Below are 20,394 nucleotides of genomic sequence, written 5' to 3' on the forward strand. Positions count from 1 at the left end.
AAAGTTGAAAAGATGAGCTGGAGGGACCAGATGCCTTAAAAGCATGAGCCAGGAGCCCCCACTGATGGGAAGAGCTGAGTTCCAACACACCACAGCCAATTTCCACATTAATGCACATTCTCCCACATTAATGCACATTCTCTCACATTAATGCACAACTCCACAGGCCTTGCAAGAAGGTGAGGGCTGCCTTTCCACCAGCCTTTGCTGTCAGCATTTTTCAGTCTTTGGAATCTTTCTCTAAGTACTTCACATGCTGCCACCACTTAGGGTGGACCCTGACTCTTGACCTCAACACTGCAACTGGTCTTTCAATGAGGTAAAGGCTGAGGGGTCTGTAAGTCTGGGTGTCTCCAACAGACTGCTCATTAGCTCATTAACACAAATCTCTGTGGATCTCTGCCCATGCAACTTTTGGAACTTTTCTCAGTGCCTCCTCTGAAGTTTGTTCAGCACATTGCCTTGGGCACGGTGGTGTTCCCCCTAGTTCACACATTTTTTCCTCTCTCCTTCCACTGGCACACAGGTGGTCAAAACACAAAAAGGGAAGAAGTATAAAACCATCCACTAAGGGACCTTCTGAAGGAGTTTTAGTCTGAGTCATTTTGGCTGGGCACTAATTCTTATGTGGTAAGGACCATATCTCTGCCAAGGACTCAGCAAACATCCTGGCACTGTAAATAGTATTTTCTATCCCAAGGGCTTTACATCCTTTCCACAGACTTCTGCCTGTGGAAGGCAGTGCAGGAATGAGATCTGAGATGGCCAAGTGTCTTCTTGCAAACACAGTTCTTCTAGGACCAGCAGCAGGTCACTGTGGCTGCCTGCAAAGCACCTGGAGATCAAGCTCAGCAAACCACAGGCACCACTGGTTTGTCAGCAGTTGCAGCCAGAGCCAGACTCTTGCTGAGCACTTTCAACCCACCTGGCTGGTGGGTCATGCTGGACCTTTCCTGATGGGACAGCCCTGTGGTCTCCTCTGGTGCCTCATCACAAGGCCACTCGCAGTCCCAAAGGAGTGCTCCCTGTCCTGGCTGTACCCACACTGCAGAGCATGGCCTCTCCTCATGCATGAGGACACAGCAGGCACTTTGTGAAGCACGCAGGAGCCACCTGCCCACCACTGCCCACCCCACGAGCCCTCGTGCCCACCAGCCCCCAGGAACAACCCTCCTGCCCGATGCTTGGTTTAATCACTCCAGCGCTCCTGATCGAAGCAGAGCACAAGGTTCTGGTGTCCCTGGTTTCAAACACAACTGACAGGTTGAATTAACATAAAATCACCCTTTCATCATAATTTTGGGCAAAAGATCCTCCAGCCAGGCTATTTATACTGAAGACACACAGCACAGAACATGGCATGAGTCCTCTGGTGCTCTTTGCTCCCGGTGCTAATTGTTTGGGAAGTGTCCTCAGGATCATCGCTCTGCTCCTGTTGTGACTGACTTTGGGAAAATTAATTTAAAGGGAGCAGCTGGTAACAGTCCTGATCTTTCAGAGGCAGCAGCACTGTGCCTCACAGTGTGTTTCTGTCTTCTGTAAGGATGCAACAATCAGCGGCAGAGTCCCCATGCATGGGAGTGACCTTCTGCATCTTTTAAAAAAGAGTATATACCTAAATTCTCACCTCTGTAGTGCAGGAGATGTCTAGAAATCCCTCTCTGCACTCTTCATGTGCCCATCAGCAAGGGCCACAGCAAACAGCCTCCAGCAAAGCTGCTGCTGTGGAAACTGCTGGCTGGGCACTTTCACAATGCTGTAAGTGAGCTTTGGGGCTTTTTGAATATTTTTCTTCTTCTTGATGTCACTTGAAATCAGATTTAAGCTGAAGTGAAAAAAAATAAGCCATTCATAGGAGTAGATTTTGTAAATTTACTGGTCTCATTGAACTTAAAACTTCCCTGTTTATTTAAAGCAGCTGAGGGGAAGGAAGGAAGAGTAGAAGGGCAAAATCAGACAACAAAGCTTCTGTTGTAAGCCTGGGTAGTGAGAGCTGCTGTCTGTCACAGACAGGGACTCTTAAAAGCAGAAATTATATAACCACTGAGGCAACCAAAAACCAAGTGTCACTTTCCCTCTTTAAGAGATTCGGGATAGAGTTGTCTTCAAAGTAGGCAAATAATATATGCATTAAGAAAAACCTGCAAACCCAGGTGAGGAATAGGACACTGAAAAGAGGACAAACACCACAATCTAAGTCACTTTCTTTGTTACAAACCTGAGATAAACAAAGCTGTTTAATAAATATTGATATTGTTTGTACATCCTGCCCTTGGAAATGAATAGCAAAGTGATGCTCTGGTCCCTTTCCCTCTCTGAAGAAGCTCAACACTGTGCATCTGTATGCACCCCAAATTGGTTTTTAGATAAATCTGGAAAACAAGTCCACAGCAACATTAAAATATCCATAACAGCTTTTGGAAGTGTTTAGCTGACACCACCCTTTACTTATCTGTCTGTTTTATACCTAGGAAAATCAAGCTTTCCCAGCACGCAATAACCATCACAGTGATCGTGCTCGGACCAAGTGATGTGGGACCAAGGAGTTACTGCAAAGTGGCTCTGAGGATTCCCTTGGATAATCCCCTTGGGCAGGAGAGGGCTATTCCTAGTCAGGGTGCACTGCTGTATCTCTAAAGGCTCCTTGATAGACCCCAAGCTGGTTCACTTTCTACCCCAAACTGGTCTCTGCCTTCCTTGGGACATCTCTTACAAAACCTTTCAAGGTGGGTCTTTGTTTCATGTTTCACTCTACCACAGACCTGAGCATCCCTTCCCTTCCAGACCTCCCACCTCTGTCCCATGCAAAAGCTGATCCATTGCTACAGGCTCAGCTTCCCTTCAAACCACGGTCCTGCCAAGAGAGCTCTGAGCCCCACAGCCAGCTCCCCACACTGCCCCTAAAAGGGACACAGTGACATTCCCACAGCAGTGTTTGGTCTTGCTGATTCCAGCTGAAGCTTTTTAAACGTGTGTCACTGTGTTCTGTAAATATTGAAGCAGAGCTCCAAGGCAGGAAGGCACATCCCCTGCAGCCACAGGGCTGCAATGCAATGAGCTCACCAGACCACCCCACCTGGAATCCTTACAGTGTCCCTTAATTCACAATGCCCCCAAGAACACACAGAAACCACCATGGCGATGGCAGAGGCACAGTTAAACCACCTCCAGCTCCTGTCCTGCTCCCATCAGGAGCCATCAAGCCAGTCCTAACTCTGGCCGGCATCTCCAGCGCCGCTGCCTGGAGCTGAGGCTTTTTTCCCTCCTGTCTCCGCAGGCAAGGACGAGGCTCCCCCAGCACCAAGGGCACTGCTGCCACATCAGGCAGCTGACTGCTGCACAGATCCTGCATTTTCCCCATTCCACCTTCTGCAGAGCTCCTGCAGCAGAAAGCTGCAGAACAAGAGGCCAGGTGAGATCAGGGGGTGCCTCTTGTTCTGCACATTTCTATTGCAGGGGCTCTGCGAAAGACTGGGTGAGGAAAATACAGAGGAATTGCTCATTTCTTCAAGGCTGTAAAAACAATGAGCATAACCCTGACAAAGCCTATTGTCCCAAACTCTGTGAGGTCCCAGCAGGTCAGCACCCCAGTAGTGCACAGGGGATGGGCACCAACAGGGCTTGTCTCCTGTTCCCTTGATGGAGCAAAAGGACAGGCTTCAATATGTTTGGAACAGGCTGCCAGAACTTCCACAAGGTGTTTAGACATTTTGAGTCGTACCAGGAGCTTATAGTGCTGTAGGTAAACTTGTCTTTCCTCGTTTTTGGCTTTAAATTGAATTCCAGAGCCTTATGCACATTCTCATCGGATACTCTCCTTGGAAATGCTCAAGGAGTTCCCTGTGATTAAGCTGGAGCAATTTAACAGCTTTGACAGGCTGGGCAGGAAGGCAGCTGCTCCTTCAGCTGGAAGTTTCTTCTTCACACCTGGTGGGTGGTAACCATGTGCAAATCCTGTCATTGCTGTAACAATTCAAAGTCTGGCTCCGAGGGTCTCCAGTGGCTCAGCCTTGAGGAAACCACCTTCCTGGAGATTCAAGCTAACACTTTGCCTTTTCAATTCAATAGCCCCACCCATGAGGGGTGAACTCCCAGCTGATGGGACAGTTCCTTTCTAGAACACCCTGGTTCAGTCGCTCACATGCACCAAGCCCTGACCTCCATCAGGCAGTTGCACCTCAACCATCAGCTCCAGCATCCTTGCCATGACAGTGAGAGCAGCTTCAGGTTTCAGGCTTTGGCTGCTCTTTGCCACGTGCCAGCTCCCATCAGGAGAGGAACGTGGCTGGTGAGTGAAGGTGCTCTGGACCACAGCCCCAGCTGCCCTCTGTCACCCTGCACTCTCCTCCCTTGTGGAGGGAGAGCAGGGGGTCAGTTACACCACCAGGACACGAAGGAGAGTGGAAGGCACCAGCTTGAAACCCTCTGGCATCCTTGCACAAGCACAACACACTTCTGGACCCACAGCCAAGGCACCCTCGATGCTCATTGTGCAAACAGTGCTGGAGAGTACCTGCCACAGCTGTTTGTTTTCTCTGCCAGTCAGATGATGACAAGATCCACTAAAAACTATCTTCTAAATGTGCACGTCTCATTTCAACTACCTGAGGGTGTTTAATTGTGGCTTAGCTCTAACACACACTGCTGCATCTTATTTTATATAAGTGCCTGGGTGAACCCCAAGGCTCTGTGCCCTCTCCTGCACTACACCACTGGGATTACATAGGAATGCACATAAAGGATATTTACAGTGCCCTCTGCCTTCCCCTGCTCTCTCTAGAATAATGCAGTGCTTAGCATCATTTATTCTGTATATTTTTTATCATCACCTTATCAGCTTCTCTGGTGCTGGAGAGGTAATTTGCATTTAGCAGCTTCTCTTGAAAAGAAAACAAAAATTAACATTCAGGTGTAGGTAGAACAAGAAGTAGAAGATAATATAACATTCTTTGCTCTCACACTGACCATGCATCATTCCTCCACACGTTTTTGCCCACCAAGAGGCAGTATGAAGATTTCCTCTGAGACAGCAGCTGGGGGCAAACCCATTGAGCCCAGTCAGCGTGTGCACAAACCACTACACGAGCAAGCCTGGTGGTGTCTGCATCAGCAGGTAATGCTTGATGCACTCTTCTTCCCCATCCCCTATATGCTCATCAGTGTTCCTTAAACACAGAGCATTGTTTGCTTTGCACTCTGATTTTTTGCAGGTCACAGACCCTCACAGCTCTAATCTCTCCAGATTACACCGGTTTGCCTCAATTTTGATATTTTTTTATCTCTCTAATTTTTGGGTACATCAAGGATAAAATGACACCTGAAAGATACCCTTCATTAAGCATAACTGCTGAATATAGAGGTGGGGTTTCTCTGGTTTAGTTTAATTGGGTAAAAATCTACCAGGAATATTTTTAAAAGGCTTTACCCTGAGGGTTGCTGTTAGCAGAAGCTTCCTCACTCTGCACCAAAATTTGAGAATCAGAAGGCTAAAAGAACCATGGCAAACCTTTCTCTTTTTTCCCCCTCCCAGATCCATGCAATGTGGAACAGGCTAATGTTGATTTGCATTAAAATCATTTTAACCAGCAGACAACACAGACCCCTTTTGAAGAAGGTGGGAGTTCTGCCAAGGTTTCACCCTCTCTGAAGCACAGCCTCCCTTCCTCACCCTCTGGCTACACGGACTCCCACTGCCTGCACAGGCTAAAATGATATTGTCCCATGGAGATCCCACCCCTGTGGCTGTTCCCAGGTGGCACAGACAGCACCAAAACATGCAGGTTTGCAGTGTGGTTATTTGATGCTGAAGAATTCTCACTTCCCCATTCCAGACATGAGTTTTTCAGAGGCACTGGAGCACTTGCAAAGACAGGGCTTGGCTGCCTGCACCACAGCATGGACTGCAGCCCAGGGACCCCAAACACAGAGCAAAGTGATCTGTATTGCTCTCTGGGTCCGTGCTTAGAGATTCCCTTTTCTCCATGGGAGCTGAAAGGGGAGAGTGTGAGAAAGGTGGGAAAGCCCAGAGGTAGCAGCTGAGTCCCACTGGACTGGAGAAGGGACACAGCTGAGGAAGAGATGATAGATAGACAGATAGACAGATAGACAGACAGATAGATAGATAGATAGATAGATAGATAGATAGATAGATAGATAGATAGATAGATGAGCACAGCACAGATCACTCATCACTGCAGGACAGTGGTGTGGACACCAGCCTTGCACGTGGTTTGGGAAGCAGAGAACTCATGGAGGGAACAATACAAAGTCTCCACATCAGGCTCAGAAGGTCCCAGCAAGGTGAGACCAAGGAGCATTGGAAATACATTTAGCTTGTGCTCTGGGTGATGGCAGTGAGCTGGGCACCCCTGCTCCAGCCACATTTTCACAGGCACCAGAACACAGAGGACAAAGTGTGCACTGGAGGAGGGGAGATGAGAAATCCCACCAAAGAAGGGTGATTTGTCTTCCTAAAGATACATATGGGTCATGGTCTATTTCAGTTATAGAGGCAGAAAGGCACAGTCACACAACAGTTATGGTTGGAAGGGACCACTGGAGGTTATCTTGTCCAACCTTCCTGCTCAGGCAGGGTCCCCTAAACATTACTCAGGATTGTGTTCCTTTGAATAAAGTCCAGATAACTCCATGAGTCACAAATAGCTCTACACCAAAATAAATCCCTGTGAGCCAGGAGCAAGGCAGGACAACACCCCAGAGAGAGGCTGGAGGAGGAACCCTCTCACAAAAAGCAGGCATGGCTGGAGACTGCTTTTATACCTGTACTCTGCTGGCACACTGCAAGCCAATCAGCCCTGAAGTACACTCCAAGCTACACTGCTAATACCAGGTTTTAATCAGTGTTACTGCTGGGCTGCACAGATGAGCTGCCCACGGGTCAGTCCAGCCTGCTGTTGGTGACTGCAAGTGACACCAGACCTGAGCAGGAAAATCTGCCACACCACTTCCCTGTGCTGAGTCTAGCCCCATCTCTCTGTTGATCACTTTATTGACACAACTGGGAAGTTCACAAAGCCAATCAAACAGTGAGGAAGAGCTAAATATTACAAAACTACCAGATAAGTAACAGAGAAGAAGAAAAATAAACTTTTTTTTTTTTTTAATTTAAGCCCAGAATCAATCTGGGAGGGACATATAATAAATATATTAAGCAGATGTATGTATAGTTCTGCAGTACCTCTGCTGGCTTTATCTGACATGAATTTCTAATGCAATTGAATCTGGTTTCACTTCCCAATGATCTCATCTCAGTCACTGTCCCACATCCCATGCTGCCCCACCGTGTGATGTTGGCTCAGCCAAACACCAGGGCAGCAGCAGCTGATGGCACCATGTCCCCCTGCACCACATCCCCTGCACCACATCCCCTGCACCACATCCTCCTGCACCACCAAATCCTCCTGCACCACATCCCCCTGCACCACATCCCCTGCACCACATCCCCTGCACCACATCCTCCTGCACCACCAAATCCTCCTGCACCACCAAATCCTCCTGCACCACCAAATCCTCCTGCACCACATCTCCCTGCACCACGTTCCCCTGCACCACATCCCCCTGCACCACATCCTCCTGCACCACCACATCCTCCTGCACCACCACATCCCCCTGCACCACATCCCCCTGCACCACATCCTCCTGCACCACCACATCCTCCTGCACCACCACATCCCCCTGCACCACATCCCCCTGCACCACATCCCCTGCACCACATCCCCCTGCACCACATCCCCTGCACCACCACATCCCCTGCAATATGTTCTCCTGCACCACCACATCCCCTGCACCACCACATCCCCTGCAATATGTTCTCCTGCACCACCACATCCCCCCGCAGCAGGCTGAGCCCTGCGAGGCGCTGGGATCTGCCCGGCCGCGGGGTCGGGCTCTGGTGCCGCCGGTGCATCCCAGGAGTCGCTGTTTGTGACTCTCAATGAAGTGTGAGTCAGCACTGCCACTGTAAACCCTGTCCTGAACATCCTGAAATACAGCAGCTCTGGCCTGGGATGGAAACAAGGCTAGTCAGATCCTTGTGAATGAAGTCAAAGCAAACTCAAGCTGAGACTTGAAAAGTGTGAATGTTTTTACAGTGGGGTTTCTTTTTTCTTTTGAAAAAAAAAAAAATATTATCATATTTCCATTTGATAACTTGAGCTGATAGGAGGGAAAACCAAAAAAGTCCACAAGAAGGATACCCAGACTATGCCATCCCCTTTCCCTTTACACCTCAAAGTTTTCTTTCAATGAACACTATATTTTCCACATGTAGGATTGACACACCTGGAAGTGCATTAGGACTTGAAGAGGAGACCTCACAAAGCCAGACATGCTGGACAAAGGGGCTACAGGAACCGGAAAATTAAATGGCAGGGATACAGAGCTTTGAGATAAACCTCTGCATCACTCACACAGTTACCAATGACAAGTTACATAGGAAAATACTTCAGGTTATGCTGAATGTTTTTTAACATATAATCTGTGGGTTATACAGATTAAAGTAAAACAGTAAAAAATTCAGAGGCATTCTCACTTGGTGTGGGACGCTATGGTGGAAACACTGAGTATTCACTTCTCCTTGGGGTGAATGGAGCTGTGTGCTGGTGTATCAGGTACATACACAGCACTCCTGAAGCTCAGAGGTATTTAAGTTTCTCTTATTCATGAACTTTAAAGGCACCTGAGTGTTAGATGCCTGCTGATCAGCAGGTCCATATTTCCATCTTCTTACCATGGATGCAAAACCAAGATGCAGAAACAGTGTGCTCAGATTTGCAGAAGCTATGCCAAACAAGCACCCAAATGTGGTGAGAGTACCTTTCCAGAGTCATTCAGTAGGACTTGGGAGCATCCTGGACATCCTGAGCTCCAGCAGCCTGGAGCTATGATAACAGGGCTTAGCTCCAGGAACCTGCTCCCTGCAAGAGTCCCTCCAGCTGCATCACCTTGCCCACGTGCCATCACCCCACACACCTCCACCTGCCCTTCCAAAATGGACCTAAGAGAGTTGCAGTCACTCTGGTGAGCAGAGAGAGTTTCTGTGGGCACAGAAACACACCAAACTTCATTTTCTGAGGGCTCTATTACAGGCAAGCAGATGGGTGTATATATATCTCTGCAGATCCATGGAGAAAGGAAGGGTGATGGAAAATCAATAGTGCATATGGTCTGAGGAGTCTGGCTCAGCTCCCCACCCAACACAGCTATGCTACAGCTAGATCTGATGGATGTCTGGTGCACTCTTAGAGTCCTTCTGTGCCAGAGAACCACAGCCTTCCAAGGCAACCTGCTCCTATGCCTCACCATCCAAAAATTTCCCCTTCTGTTTGACCTCGCTACTACATCTCAAGGCCCTCACTCTTTCCTACCCAAAATTATCTCAAAAACACATTTCCCTTCTTCTCTTGTCCTTCAGGACCACCCCTTCTGACTTTCCAACTCATGTCCATGCCATGGACAGCCTCCAAGTTAGAGGCAACTTGCATCTCTAATTCTCTCCTGGTATTTTTACATCTATTTCCTCTGTTTTGTCAGAGCCACTTTGAGGTTAATCCTTTTCTCTGCCTTTATGCAATCTGCAAATTTACCAGACAGATCTTCTGCTTAATGAGTCCCAGCACATAGGATGGCACCGAGCAGAGCAGAGCACAGGACACACTTTGGCACTGTCCCACACAACACTGCTCCTCCTGGCAATGTACCACCCATAACTGGTCTCCTGGTACAGCACCCAGCAGGCTCTGAATTCACTGTGTTCAACCAAATCATATGATCAATATTTATAATATTTCCACAGTTGGTTTGAAAGTAATTTGCTACAATTGCAGGTAATTTTCTTATTTATGAGGAATAAAAGAGAAAGGAAGAAGACAGAGTCACATCTGTTAAATCCACAGTTTTCTCTGCATTACCTGATGCCAACTCTGATGCCTGCCTAAGGAATTGCCACCCACAGAGAAGCCTACAGGGAAACACATGAGAAATCACCAAACCACTCTGCCCTTGTATTTGTGCCTTGTAGAAAGGTCTGAGGACAGAAATGGACCTCATTTTGCAGACATAGGTGATTGCTCAATCCTACTCCAAATTCATTTTACTCTCCCACTTTATTCCCTCCCACCACCAGCTTGTAAGAGCTAAGACAAGTTTTTAAGAAGTCAGCTCTGCCATTGTCCATACTTGCATTTGACAGCACAATTAATGGATTTTTTTAGGCCAGAGGGGAGTGTTATATTCACCTCATTTGACCTTCTTAAGCAATTCAGGCTCCTGTATTTCACTTGGAGATTTCCAGAAGTGAATCAAGTGATAAACACACACAGATACCTCAAAAAATCCCTGCATACCTGACAAGTTTGCTTTTCTATTGCTTGGAGTAAGTAGTTTGAGAAATCTAGTATGAAGAGCAAGCTCCATTTTTCAATTTAAAGTCTGCTGAAGTACAGAGGTTTCCAGTGGCTACAAGCTGGCATAAATTGATTCCCCAAACATCTTTCTTCCATGAAACAAACTGCTTCCCATTTAAGACCCATCTAGAAAGTAAAGCGTGGCAATCCTATTAGTCCACTAACAGAAAAGAAAAAGCAAAAGGACAGTTTGTGGTTAGGTAGGTAGTTAGTGCACTAACTCAGAAGAAAATTAGCTTGGACAAGTTATCAAGAATTCTGCTTTATCGTTGTGTCTGAAACCAAACATGCTATCTTTGAAATCAGAGATAGCATCCTGTATATTGTTCATCTTCCATTCTCTAAAGCTGTCATGCAGCCTCTGCATGCATGGGGATCAAATGCAATCTACAACACAATTGCTTCAGTTTTACCCCGATTGTCTCCTTTTTTTTTTTTTTTTTTTTTTTTTTTTTATTGCAGTTATCAGAAAACACCAACCACAAAGTAATTCAGCAACTGTGTGTTTGATTTGTGCTGTTCTGAATTAAAAGCACATCCATGCCATTCTCTGCTCCAGAGGCTGCACATATCAATACAGAGGTTTATTGATTATGCCAAGACCAAATAAAATAATTTCCTGAGAAATGAAAACAGCAACAGAAAATATCACCACCACAAAACCCCAGCCCAAGATTGAGCTTAACCTGGCTCCTGCTTCACCAAAGCCACTGAGCACCTGGCCACCCACTTCGATGGGGATCAGACCAACCCCATGAAGAATATTTACTCCACACCCCTTTTCTTGAGCCCTTCCAGCTTCAGAGCTGAGCTGCCACAGACCTGGGGATGCAAAGGAGTCCCAATGTAAGAAAAAGCAGCAACAAAGCCTCATGTAGGCAGCTCTCTCAATTAAATACTCTGAGACTAGGAGCCAATCATTCCTTACAACGTTCTCCTGTTTTTACTGCTTTAGGGAAGGATGCTGAAAAATATTTGGGCAGAACTTATTCTGATGCTGCAAAAGGCAGTTCCAGGCAGAGAGACACCGCAGGGTTCAGTGGTCAAGGACTCTTGTTCTGTCCTAGGATGCCAAAATGATATTTCCCTGGAAGAGAGAAAGTGTTCCATCTCTCAGAAGCCTTCCTCTCCTGTCTCCCTTCTCATAGCTTTGAACAAACCTTGAGGAAAGATTATTTAGATTGCCCCATCAGATGCAAATTAAAGCTAAGGCAGCTTTTAAGAACTGCCTTGCTTTGATCCAAATACATATTTCCTTTACGATCTGTTTCTATTTGCATCAGTTTCAGCCTTTTTTTTTTTAGGATCAGCTGCAACATCTTTCCTTTTCTTTCCACTGCAATTCTGAAAGCAACATAAAGTGCAAACAGCCCTTGAGACACAGCGTATGCTCAGCAGAGACACATTTCTGTGTGGTCTTCCTCGCCCCTCCAGTGACAGCCAAGCTTCTGGAAGAACCTGGTGGAGGGCTGTGACTCACCCTGACTCAGCCTCTAACAGCTTAACTGGGATCACAGCAGGATCCTTACTATGCACAGCAGTGTCTTTTGGATGTTTCACAGGGTACCACGTCAATATGTAATAACACTGCATCGTGAATTATGGAGTTGCTGGAATCAATGGGATTTTGCATATTAATTGCAAACACACCCAAAAAGACGAAGGAATTTATTGGCTTAATTAGTGTTTCAGCTCTAATAGTATTCAGGCTTCATTCTCACCCAAATTGATAAATAGCAGCAGTATTACTCCTCAAGGATGCTTTGCCTTTTGAGAGGGGAGCTGAAGTTTACAATCTGAGCTCTCTCAGCTGCAGCGATGCCCTCAGCAGGGGCTTGGAGAAGCTGAGCTTCAAAGGTATTTGACACCTCTCTTTCCTCAGCAGGTTGCTAGACTTCAGCAAAAGAAGCTGTCCTGCCCTCTCAGGGTGTTTTTTCTGAAAAGCATTTACATAGTGACACTTACTGGGCAGGACAAAAAAGGATGGACCTGAACCATTTCCACCTCTAGAGTACAAGACCTGAGATTCATTTTCCATCCCCAAATGCTACTTAACCAGTTGCCACACTGGCAATCTGAGGGAAGATACTTAAGGATTAATTCTGACTCCAGCGTGAAAAAAAAGTGTGAAAAGAACCAGATAAGTGCACCTGGAAGCAAACTTTAGCCCTTGGGTTCCCAAGCAGCACAGCTCTGCGAAAAATAAGGTGCTAGAAGAACAGGAAGCAAATGTGAAGAATTCAACTGTATACCAAAACAAAACAGAGAGATCCACCTGGATGTGATCTCCATCACCCCCAGCATTCACATGCTGCAGCTCAGCACGACTGACACAAAGCTGCAGGAGCAGCATTACAATAATGAGGGAAGAGCAAGACACCACCTGCAAAGCAGCTTCCTCCCCAAGGACTTAAAACACTTTCTGCATTATCATACCACCGAAATTGCACCTTAGAGCTACAATACGGCACAGAATCATCATTCATAAAGCCTGTGCTCACATCTTCAAACAAGTTATTCTCCTGGGCATTCCTCCCCCCCATTCTCAGCAGAGAATTCTCCTCTTAGGGATGGGGATCACAACCAACACTTAAGTGATAAGCAATTTGTTTACAAAGAGAAATGGCACCAAGAAAACATTTCAGCTGCATTCAAGACTGGTGCTGGATACTTTTTTTGTTTGTTTTTCTAGACATGATCTGGCAGCTGCAAGCAAAAGGGAGAGCCAGGATCATGTGAATGTGCCCTCGCTGGGAGGAGCACAGTGAAAGGCTGCAGGCAAGCCATGCTCTCTGTGTCACCGTGCCCACAGAGCACTGGAGGAAATAATCCTGCATTAATAGGGCAGCAGATCATAGAGATCAAGCAGGCCTTTTCTGTTTCTACCCTAGTTCGTGCCAAAAAACACCAAAATGGGAGCAAATGCAGAGAGAGGGATATGTCATAAGCCCCTGTGAAGAAAATCTGCTCCCATGTATAGGGATAGAGTGAGAGCTGTGCCACACAGCTAAATGGTTAATTCAGGTTATTTTGTTATTGGAAGGACCCAATTTGTGGGTGTTTGTGGATTTTTCTGCAAGGAAACAGGATCATCACTCATAGCTCCCTCTGAATTTTGCTCTGCAAACCCTTGAGAGATCCTGCTGAGCATTCTGTGGCAGAGGCCAGGACACAACAGTGGCTTGGCACCCTTCAAATTTTCACCTGAAACCAGCAGCTCTCGAGGCTTCAGCCTGAAATGCAGGGGGAAAGAAGGGGAGCTCCAATGTCTGTTCAAGCCTAGGACACCAAGTCTTACCCCAGCCTCAGCCTGTCAGCCAGGAAGGAATGCCCCTGTTCCCCTGGCTGATCCAGGGAACAAGCCTTGCCCTTCACTGGCCTCTTTGTAACTTACCATTGAGGCAATTAAACTGGTCCTAAAGAGAGAGGAATCAGGAGCTCAGCCCCTTCAGGCTTTAATGCCCCTGCTGCAATGCTCCCACAGCCTTCAAAAATGAGGCTCATTCAAGAGCAAGTGGGCTCAAGAAGTAGTGAAGCATCTCCTCCACTGCTGCTGTGGCACCTGCTCTGTGACCAAGGGATTCACTTCTGAACTGGCACGGGCTTGGTCTGGAGCAATGGTCCCCATTTGCATGTTACTTCAGTTCTAAACAAGCTGAACCTCTTTCTGCCACTAAATGTGAAACCAGCTGAGAACAGGCTCTCACCCACAACTGACAGAGTGTGCACACGGCAACAATTTACCTCTCTTGTCTGTAATTAATCTTCCAGGTCTCTGCATCATGTAGGCTTTCACAGTAAAAAGGACCAAACTTCTTGCAGTCTCAAAGTCAGTGAAGATTCAGTTAGTCTTTATTTTATTCTGACAGGTTTCTTTATCCCAGAGACAATACTAAGACACATGATTTTACCAGGATTTTTTCCCAGAGTTCAGTCCAATCACAAAAAGGAGGAAAAAAATATCATGTTACAAAAAAAAAAAATTAATACAGATTTTAAATAGATTTATATGTGATTTTGTCTCTATTGTCACCGACCCCTTAACATAATTAGTCTGTGGCATATACAGAAAAAGAACGTGAATATTCACCAAAACCCATCCTCCATACTTTTTGAGTTTACAAATTAAACCTGTCCAGGCACTGTGAGCCACTGAAGGAGGCAAGCAAAGAGACAAACAAGCTTTAAATCATCAAGAAAAATGCCCAGAGTGAGTTTCAAAAGCAGCAAGACGAAGAACAATGCATGGCTCAATGCATGTGTGTAAAGACAGGAGGCACAAAAAACAACATTTTGCTTTTCTTACAGCAAAAGGGAAAGAGGAGAAGCCAACATGGGACTGTTCTTGCTGCTGCAAGACAGGGACCCCCACTGACCCAGGCCCTGCTCCACAAGGCAATGAGCATCAAGGAGGAAATCTGCAAACCCAGATCCTGGAAAACACAGAGGCACCAGACTTGGCACAAGGTGCTCTCACAGCATGGATTCCTCAACTCTGTACCTGCCTGGAGAAAACTCAGCACCAGCAGGTCACCCTCTCCACCCTAGACGAAGCAGGATTTCCTCAGCCACCTCCCTGGAGACTTACCAGGAGTTTCCCAAACCGGTGAAGGTCAAGACAAGAGAAAACAAGAGGCCAGCCATGAATCCACTCGCTTGCAGTGGAGCAGAGTAAGCTGAACACCCTCCTCCAGGGAACAAGCACAGACATGGGGTGGCTGGCAATGCCTCAGGGCCCTCAGCAGCATCCCCACTTCCCCTTTCACACCAACTGTGTGCTTCAACATCTCCCTCCTCACCTCTTTTCCACGGATCTCTTCCATAGCCAGGACTGACCAGGCACAGGGTAAGGGTCAAGATTTCACATTGGTAGCACAAAGATCAAGGAATTGCTGGTACAATATCTAAGCTACTTTGACAGTATGAACACCTGTCTTTTTTAAGTTTTGTATTATGATTTTAACTTAAGCACATGACTGGGCTCAGAGACAGAGAGTACCTTCTGTCTAAAATTCCAATATTCAACTCCTTTCTGGGGGCTTTCCCTATTCACATCACACCTGATCACATCCCAGTTCTTAAAAGCACATCTCCTTAATTCATCAAGTAACACCTCTGAGGGGCCAGACCTCCAGATCAGATGCTGGCTAATGTTTGAGATGCAGTATCATTTGGGAAAGCCAGTCCCAGAGAAAGCTGAAGCCACCCCCTTGAGTACACTTTAATCCTCCTCTTCCATCCAAACCAGGGGACCAGGGTATCCCCCTTACGAACATGCTCTTATCTTTTTGACATGAAACGTGCAGAACCCACAGACCATTCCCAGGGCAGGAAGACTCACGTGAAGCTCAAGTTGAAGCCCAGAGGGTTGCACGGCCACCTCGGGCTGTTTGCTGGACTGTGTGTGACCCTGCTCTCACCCGCAGCCACTGGCAGCACAGGGACCACCATCCCCATCTGCAGCACTGCCTCTGCTTTTCTGGGTAACTGCACCACTGAGCACTGAAGTTTTTCATCTCCCAATTGCTTTTCCCTGTGTTACTTCAGAAAAAAAACCACAACCCACACACTGAGCTACCACCAAGATGACTGGGACAGAGGAGCCTGTCCAAGCAGATGCTGGGTGAGAGCTATCAACCCCCCACAGAGGCAATCTCGGAAGACCCTGCAATGAGGAGAGGAAACAAAAAAGCCTGTGAGCAGCTGAGGGAGACGTTCATTCTATCGATTGTGTAAACTGTCAGTGGAGTGGCAATGAGCAATTTTTTTTTTTTTTTTTGTTTCTGTCCTGGGGAATAATCCAGCCTGATAATTAGTACATAAGAGATAAGTGGAAAATGAGACATCTAGCGAGGGTGGTTCAAGCCTCCTCATGACATTGATAATGTGCAGATACATAGATCACTGTCGGGGCAAACTGCCACTGTGAGCCTGTGTCTTCCCATTGCCTCATCAATCCATCATCCGCTTAGCTACTGACACCTTGGCAGGCACACACCACCAGCCCTGCATTTGAATTGAGAGGAACAGGCTCCACCAGGGAATACAGATTTAAAAATCTAAGATTCAAATTTGTTTAAGTATTGTGAACAGCAATTCCCTTGCAAGGCATCTTCCTTGCCCTTTTGCCAAGGGGGAACAGTTGGGTCTTTGTTAGAAGTACAAATTGCTTCTTAATGCAAAGGATAAAGCAGAGCCCAGGCACCTCCTTAGAATTCCTCCTGGCTCCTGCTAATGCTGCTGCATGTCAATTTTAATTTTTTGAAATTTAAACCAAGGGCTTTGTGTCTAAGCTCCATTTCATTGAAGGAGGGGGGAGGAATAGTCAAAAAGGATTACGGATCCGGTGGGAATTGAGGATCCATAGCAATTATACTTCATTTGAATGGTCTCAGACACTGGATTTAATCAAATTCTAAATAGTACAAATCGACAAGACATAAGAGATTGATAAGTGTCTAACACGTGTACCTGGTTATGAACTCTGCTTCCCTCAGCAGGAGATGTTTCAGGACAGGATGGAAGAATTGGTTTCTGCCTTTGACCCTCCCCTTCCAGCCAACGAGAAGACAATACCCACTGAGGACTAGGCAGGAGAAAAGAGTGACTGTAAGAACTTGGTCATCATGGGACTGCCCCAAAGTGGGGCTGGAACAAGTCTATCTGACTGTGACTCCCTTTCCTTCTGCAAAACCAGGGCAGGGGCAAAGCTCCAGCCTTGGCAGAGCTGTTTCAGACCAGCTCCTGTCTCTCTCATCTGTGAAACTGCACTAACACTGGGAAGGGCAGACAGCTGATAGGGAGGTAAGACTTTCAGGAGGGAAAAATGAAATGACAAGACAGTAAAATTAAAGTAAGTGCTTTTGTAAATCAATTTAGCTCTTCTAGCTTCAGCAGAGCAGTCCCAATTTACCCAAACTGAGGAGGTTACCCACTGGGGTGATGATGACAAATGCACCTCCTCCACCAAAGGCTCAGAACCACATGCACTACTGACATACCTATGCATTCTGAAAAAAGACCAAGAGTGACTGGGATTTACAGAGGACCATCAGGAGAAAACCCTTCTAAATGGTCTGAATCCATCAGTCTTGAGCGAGTTTTCTCACCCAGCCCTTCTCAGGCACTGTGCAGACCCATCTCCAGTCAGGTGTGGTTTCCAACCCATACACACACTGCAAGTGCAAGGGCTTAGACAAACTCTCTCCCCTGCAGCCTTCTTAACATTTGTCAAGTATGTTACAGAAACGTGGCATTCCATAATCACCGATTAAACTGCTTTTTCTGTACTTCACTAACCTCTGGATCAGGTTTTAACCCAGTAAATCTGTTTAGGAGATTTGCTCCACACCCTCACTTTCACCTCTTGATAATTGTGTGCCTTCTTTTCACAAAACTGCATAAAAGGTGAAGCTTTTCCTCTCTCTCTCCTTCTTCCCAGCCCCTTTGAACCATATTGAAGACCGAGGCAACAAACCCCATCCTAACTTTAAATATGACTATAAACCTAAGGGACTGAAATGACCCCCCTCCTTTACTCCCCACCCTCCTGTGGCACCACCACAGTGCTGCTTTTTAGCACTGGAAGAGACAGAAAGCAAGAAGACATTGTCTAAAAACATAATTTAATGTGGTATTTGGGTGGCTGTGGTCAATGACCAAATTCTTTTGCAGACAGAAACAGGTTTGACGTTAATGACACCATCATTCACACGAGCATTGCATTGCACAGAAAGAAAAGTTTACACTTGACCCCATACAAAGCAGCAGAGGAAAAAAACTGTTATGATCCAGTCCCACTTTGTGAGTAGTCCATCTGAAAATTCATCATCGTCATTAATACTTATTGATGAAAAAACGTGACCTGTTCAAATTCCGTGTGTGACACAGTCCAAACTCTGGGATCTTTTAAACCCTCCTGGAACCACTCGAGAGTTTCAAGCTGCCAAGTTCCTCACGTGACACACGAAACACTCAGGCAGACAAAGGGAGAGTGGGGGTCAGAAGAAACGTGGGAGAGTAAGGAAGGGGTTCACTTTGTTTCATTTCTATTTCGTTTCCATAAGGGTGAAAATAAAAACATATAAACTGATAATGAAGCTAAAGTAACCTGCGGAGACAGTGGACACCAGCAGGAAGAGCAGCACGATGGGGTATGGAATTGCCAAACAGCCCCATGTGCATCAGTGGCGGGGCCAGTTGTGTCGTGCCACTTGTGTGTTAATCGGGGTACAAAAGAAAGCCAGAGAAAGTGCTGTACTTATTGTTGTTGCCTCCGTGTGCTTTGCCTCCATCCAGCTTGACATACACTTCGTCCCCGGAGTCCAGGTGCAGCACCACGCTGTTGCTGGCATAGTCGTAGTTCTGGTCTGCGTCTTGGGCGATGGCACTGGCCCGCACCTGCCAACACAGCCGCTGGGCACATCAGCACCCCTATCCCTCTTGCCCAGCACCTCTATTACCCCTCCCAGTCACTCTTCCGCAGACCCCCAATGAGTCCTCCACGTACTTCTATTCCGGCCCCTCCATCAGTCCCCCAGCCCCTCTTTCTCAGCCCCTCCATCAATGCCCCGAGTGCCTCTTTCCCAACCCCTCCACTACTCTGTGTCCTCCCTCCTGCCTCTGTCCTCGGTTCTCCCTCTCCCCAGTCCAGCAGAAAAATTTGCAAGCTGGGAGCTCGGAATTTGTCGCGGCTCTAGAGGTGCACCCCCGCCCCGACGGCGCGAAGGATGCTCCCGCTGGCTCTTTCCCCGGGAGCGGCGGTGCCCGCGGGACGGGGACGATGGGAGGGGGACCCGGGCGGAGAGGACGCGCGGGAGAGCGGCGGAACCCACCTGGCCGTTCTTGCAGAGGTCGGCCCACATGCTGGTGCCGTCGCCGCCGCGCATGAGGATGTGGTAGGTGAAGAAGTAGATGCCGCGCACCTGGCAGGTGAACTTGCCGCTGGCCGGGTCGTAGTGGTTGCCCAGGTTGGTCACCACGTCGTCGAACTTGAGGACCTCATAGCCCTCGTGGGGGCTCTTGAGCCCCACGTAGAAGGCGATGCGCGGCCCGCTGAAGGCGGCGCTCAGCCCGCCCGCCGCCTCGCCGCCCGCCGCCGCCCCGCCGCCGCTCCCGCCGCCGCCCGCCAGCGCCAGCCCGGGCAGCCCCGGCTTCCCCGCGTCGCCCCGCTCCCCCGGCGGGCCCCGCGGCCCCGGCGGACCCGGCTCCCCGGGCGGCCCGCGGGGGCCCGGCTTGCCCGGCCGGCCCGGCTCCCCCTTGGGTCCCTGGACGAAGGGCGGCGGGGCGTTGGCGCCCAGGTCCTGCAGGGCCTCCACGGCGGCCGTGCTGCCGGGCCCGGGCGGCCGCCCGCCGCTGTACGGGTCGCAGATCATGCGGCAGGTGCCCATCATCTCGTAGTGCGCGCCGGTGTCGGCGGGCGCCTGCAGCAGCAGCAGGGGCACGGCGACCAGCAGCGCGACGGCCATGGCCAGGGCGAGCCCGGCGGCGGCCAGCAGCCGCCTCCTCCGCTGCCAGAGCCGGGCGGCGGCGGCGAGCAGGTCCTCCTTGCCGTGCGAGGCAATGGTGGCGCGGGGGGCCGGCCGCTCCCTGCGGGGGACGGCAAGAAGAGGCGGTGAGACCCCGCCGCCGGCGCCTCCCCGCCCGGCCCCCGCCTCAGCCCGCCCGCCGGCCGGCCGGCAGCCCCGCCATGCCGAGAGCCGCCCCGCTCCGCTCCGAGGGGACGCGGCGCCCCGTCCGCCCGCCGGGGCTGGGCGGGCGCGGGGGGCGTCGCCGCGGCGAGCGGGCGCCCGGCTCTACCCTCGGTGCCGCGGGGGGGACGGGCTCGCCCGCCCCCGTCGCCGCCCCGACGTGGGGGGCGCGGGCAGGGCGGACCCACCTGCGGGGGGCCGGGGCGGAGCCGCCTGGGGGGCTCCGGGGCGCCGCCGTCGTTGCGGTCCGCGGGGCGCCCGTCTGCCGCCGCCGGCCGCGC

At 48.9% G+C, this 20,394-nt stretch overlaps 1 protein-coding gene across 1 annotated transcript; it reads right to left on the minus strand.

Moving 5' to 3' along the window:
- Positions 1-18,032: 18,032 nt before the first annotated feature.
- C1QL2 (complement C1q like 2) lies at positions 18,033-20,012 on the minus strand. Its single transcript, XM_021548649.3, has 2 exons — positions 19,259-20,012; positions 18,033-18,824 (listed from the first exon to the last, which is right to left on the minus strand). Exons 1-2 carry the CDS (start codon positions 19,889-19,891, stop codon positions 18,645-18,647), a joined length of 813 nt encoding a protein of 270 aa, XP_021404324.1. The 5' UTR covers positions 19,892-20,012; the 3' UTR covers positions 18,033-18,644.
- Positions 20,013-20,394: the final 382 nt, after the last annotated feature.

Source organism: Lonchura striata, chromosome 8, assembly GCF_046129695.1.
Source record: "Lonchura striata isolate bLonStr1 chromosome 8, bLonStr1.mat, whole genome shotgun sequence".
NCBI lineage: Eukaryota > Metazoa > Chordata > Aves > Passeriformes > Estrildidae > Lonchura > Lonchura striata.

Coding starts and splice junctions, on each gene's coding strand:
- C1QL2 (XM_021548649.3), bottom strand. CDS start 19,891: ATGGCCGTCGCGCTGCTGGTCGCCGTGCCCCTGCTGCTGCTGCAGGCG. Junction 18,825..19,258: donor ACCTCTGCAAGAACGGCCAG/GTGGGTTCCGCC, acceptor CTGTGTTGGCAG/GTGCGGGCCAGTGCCATCGC.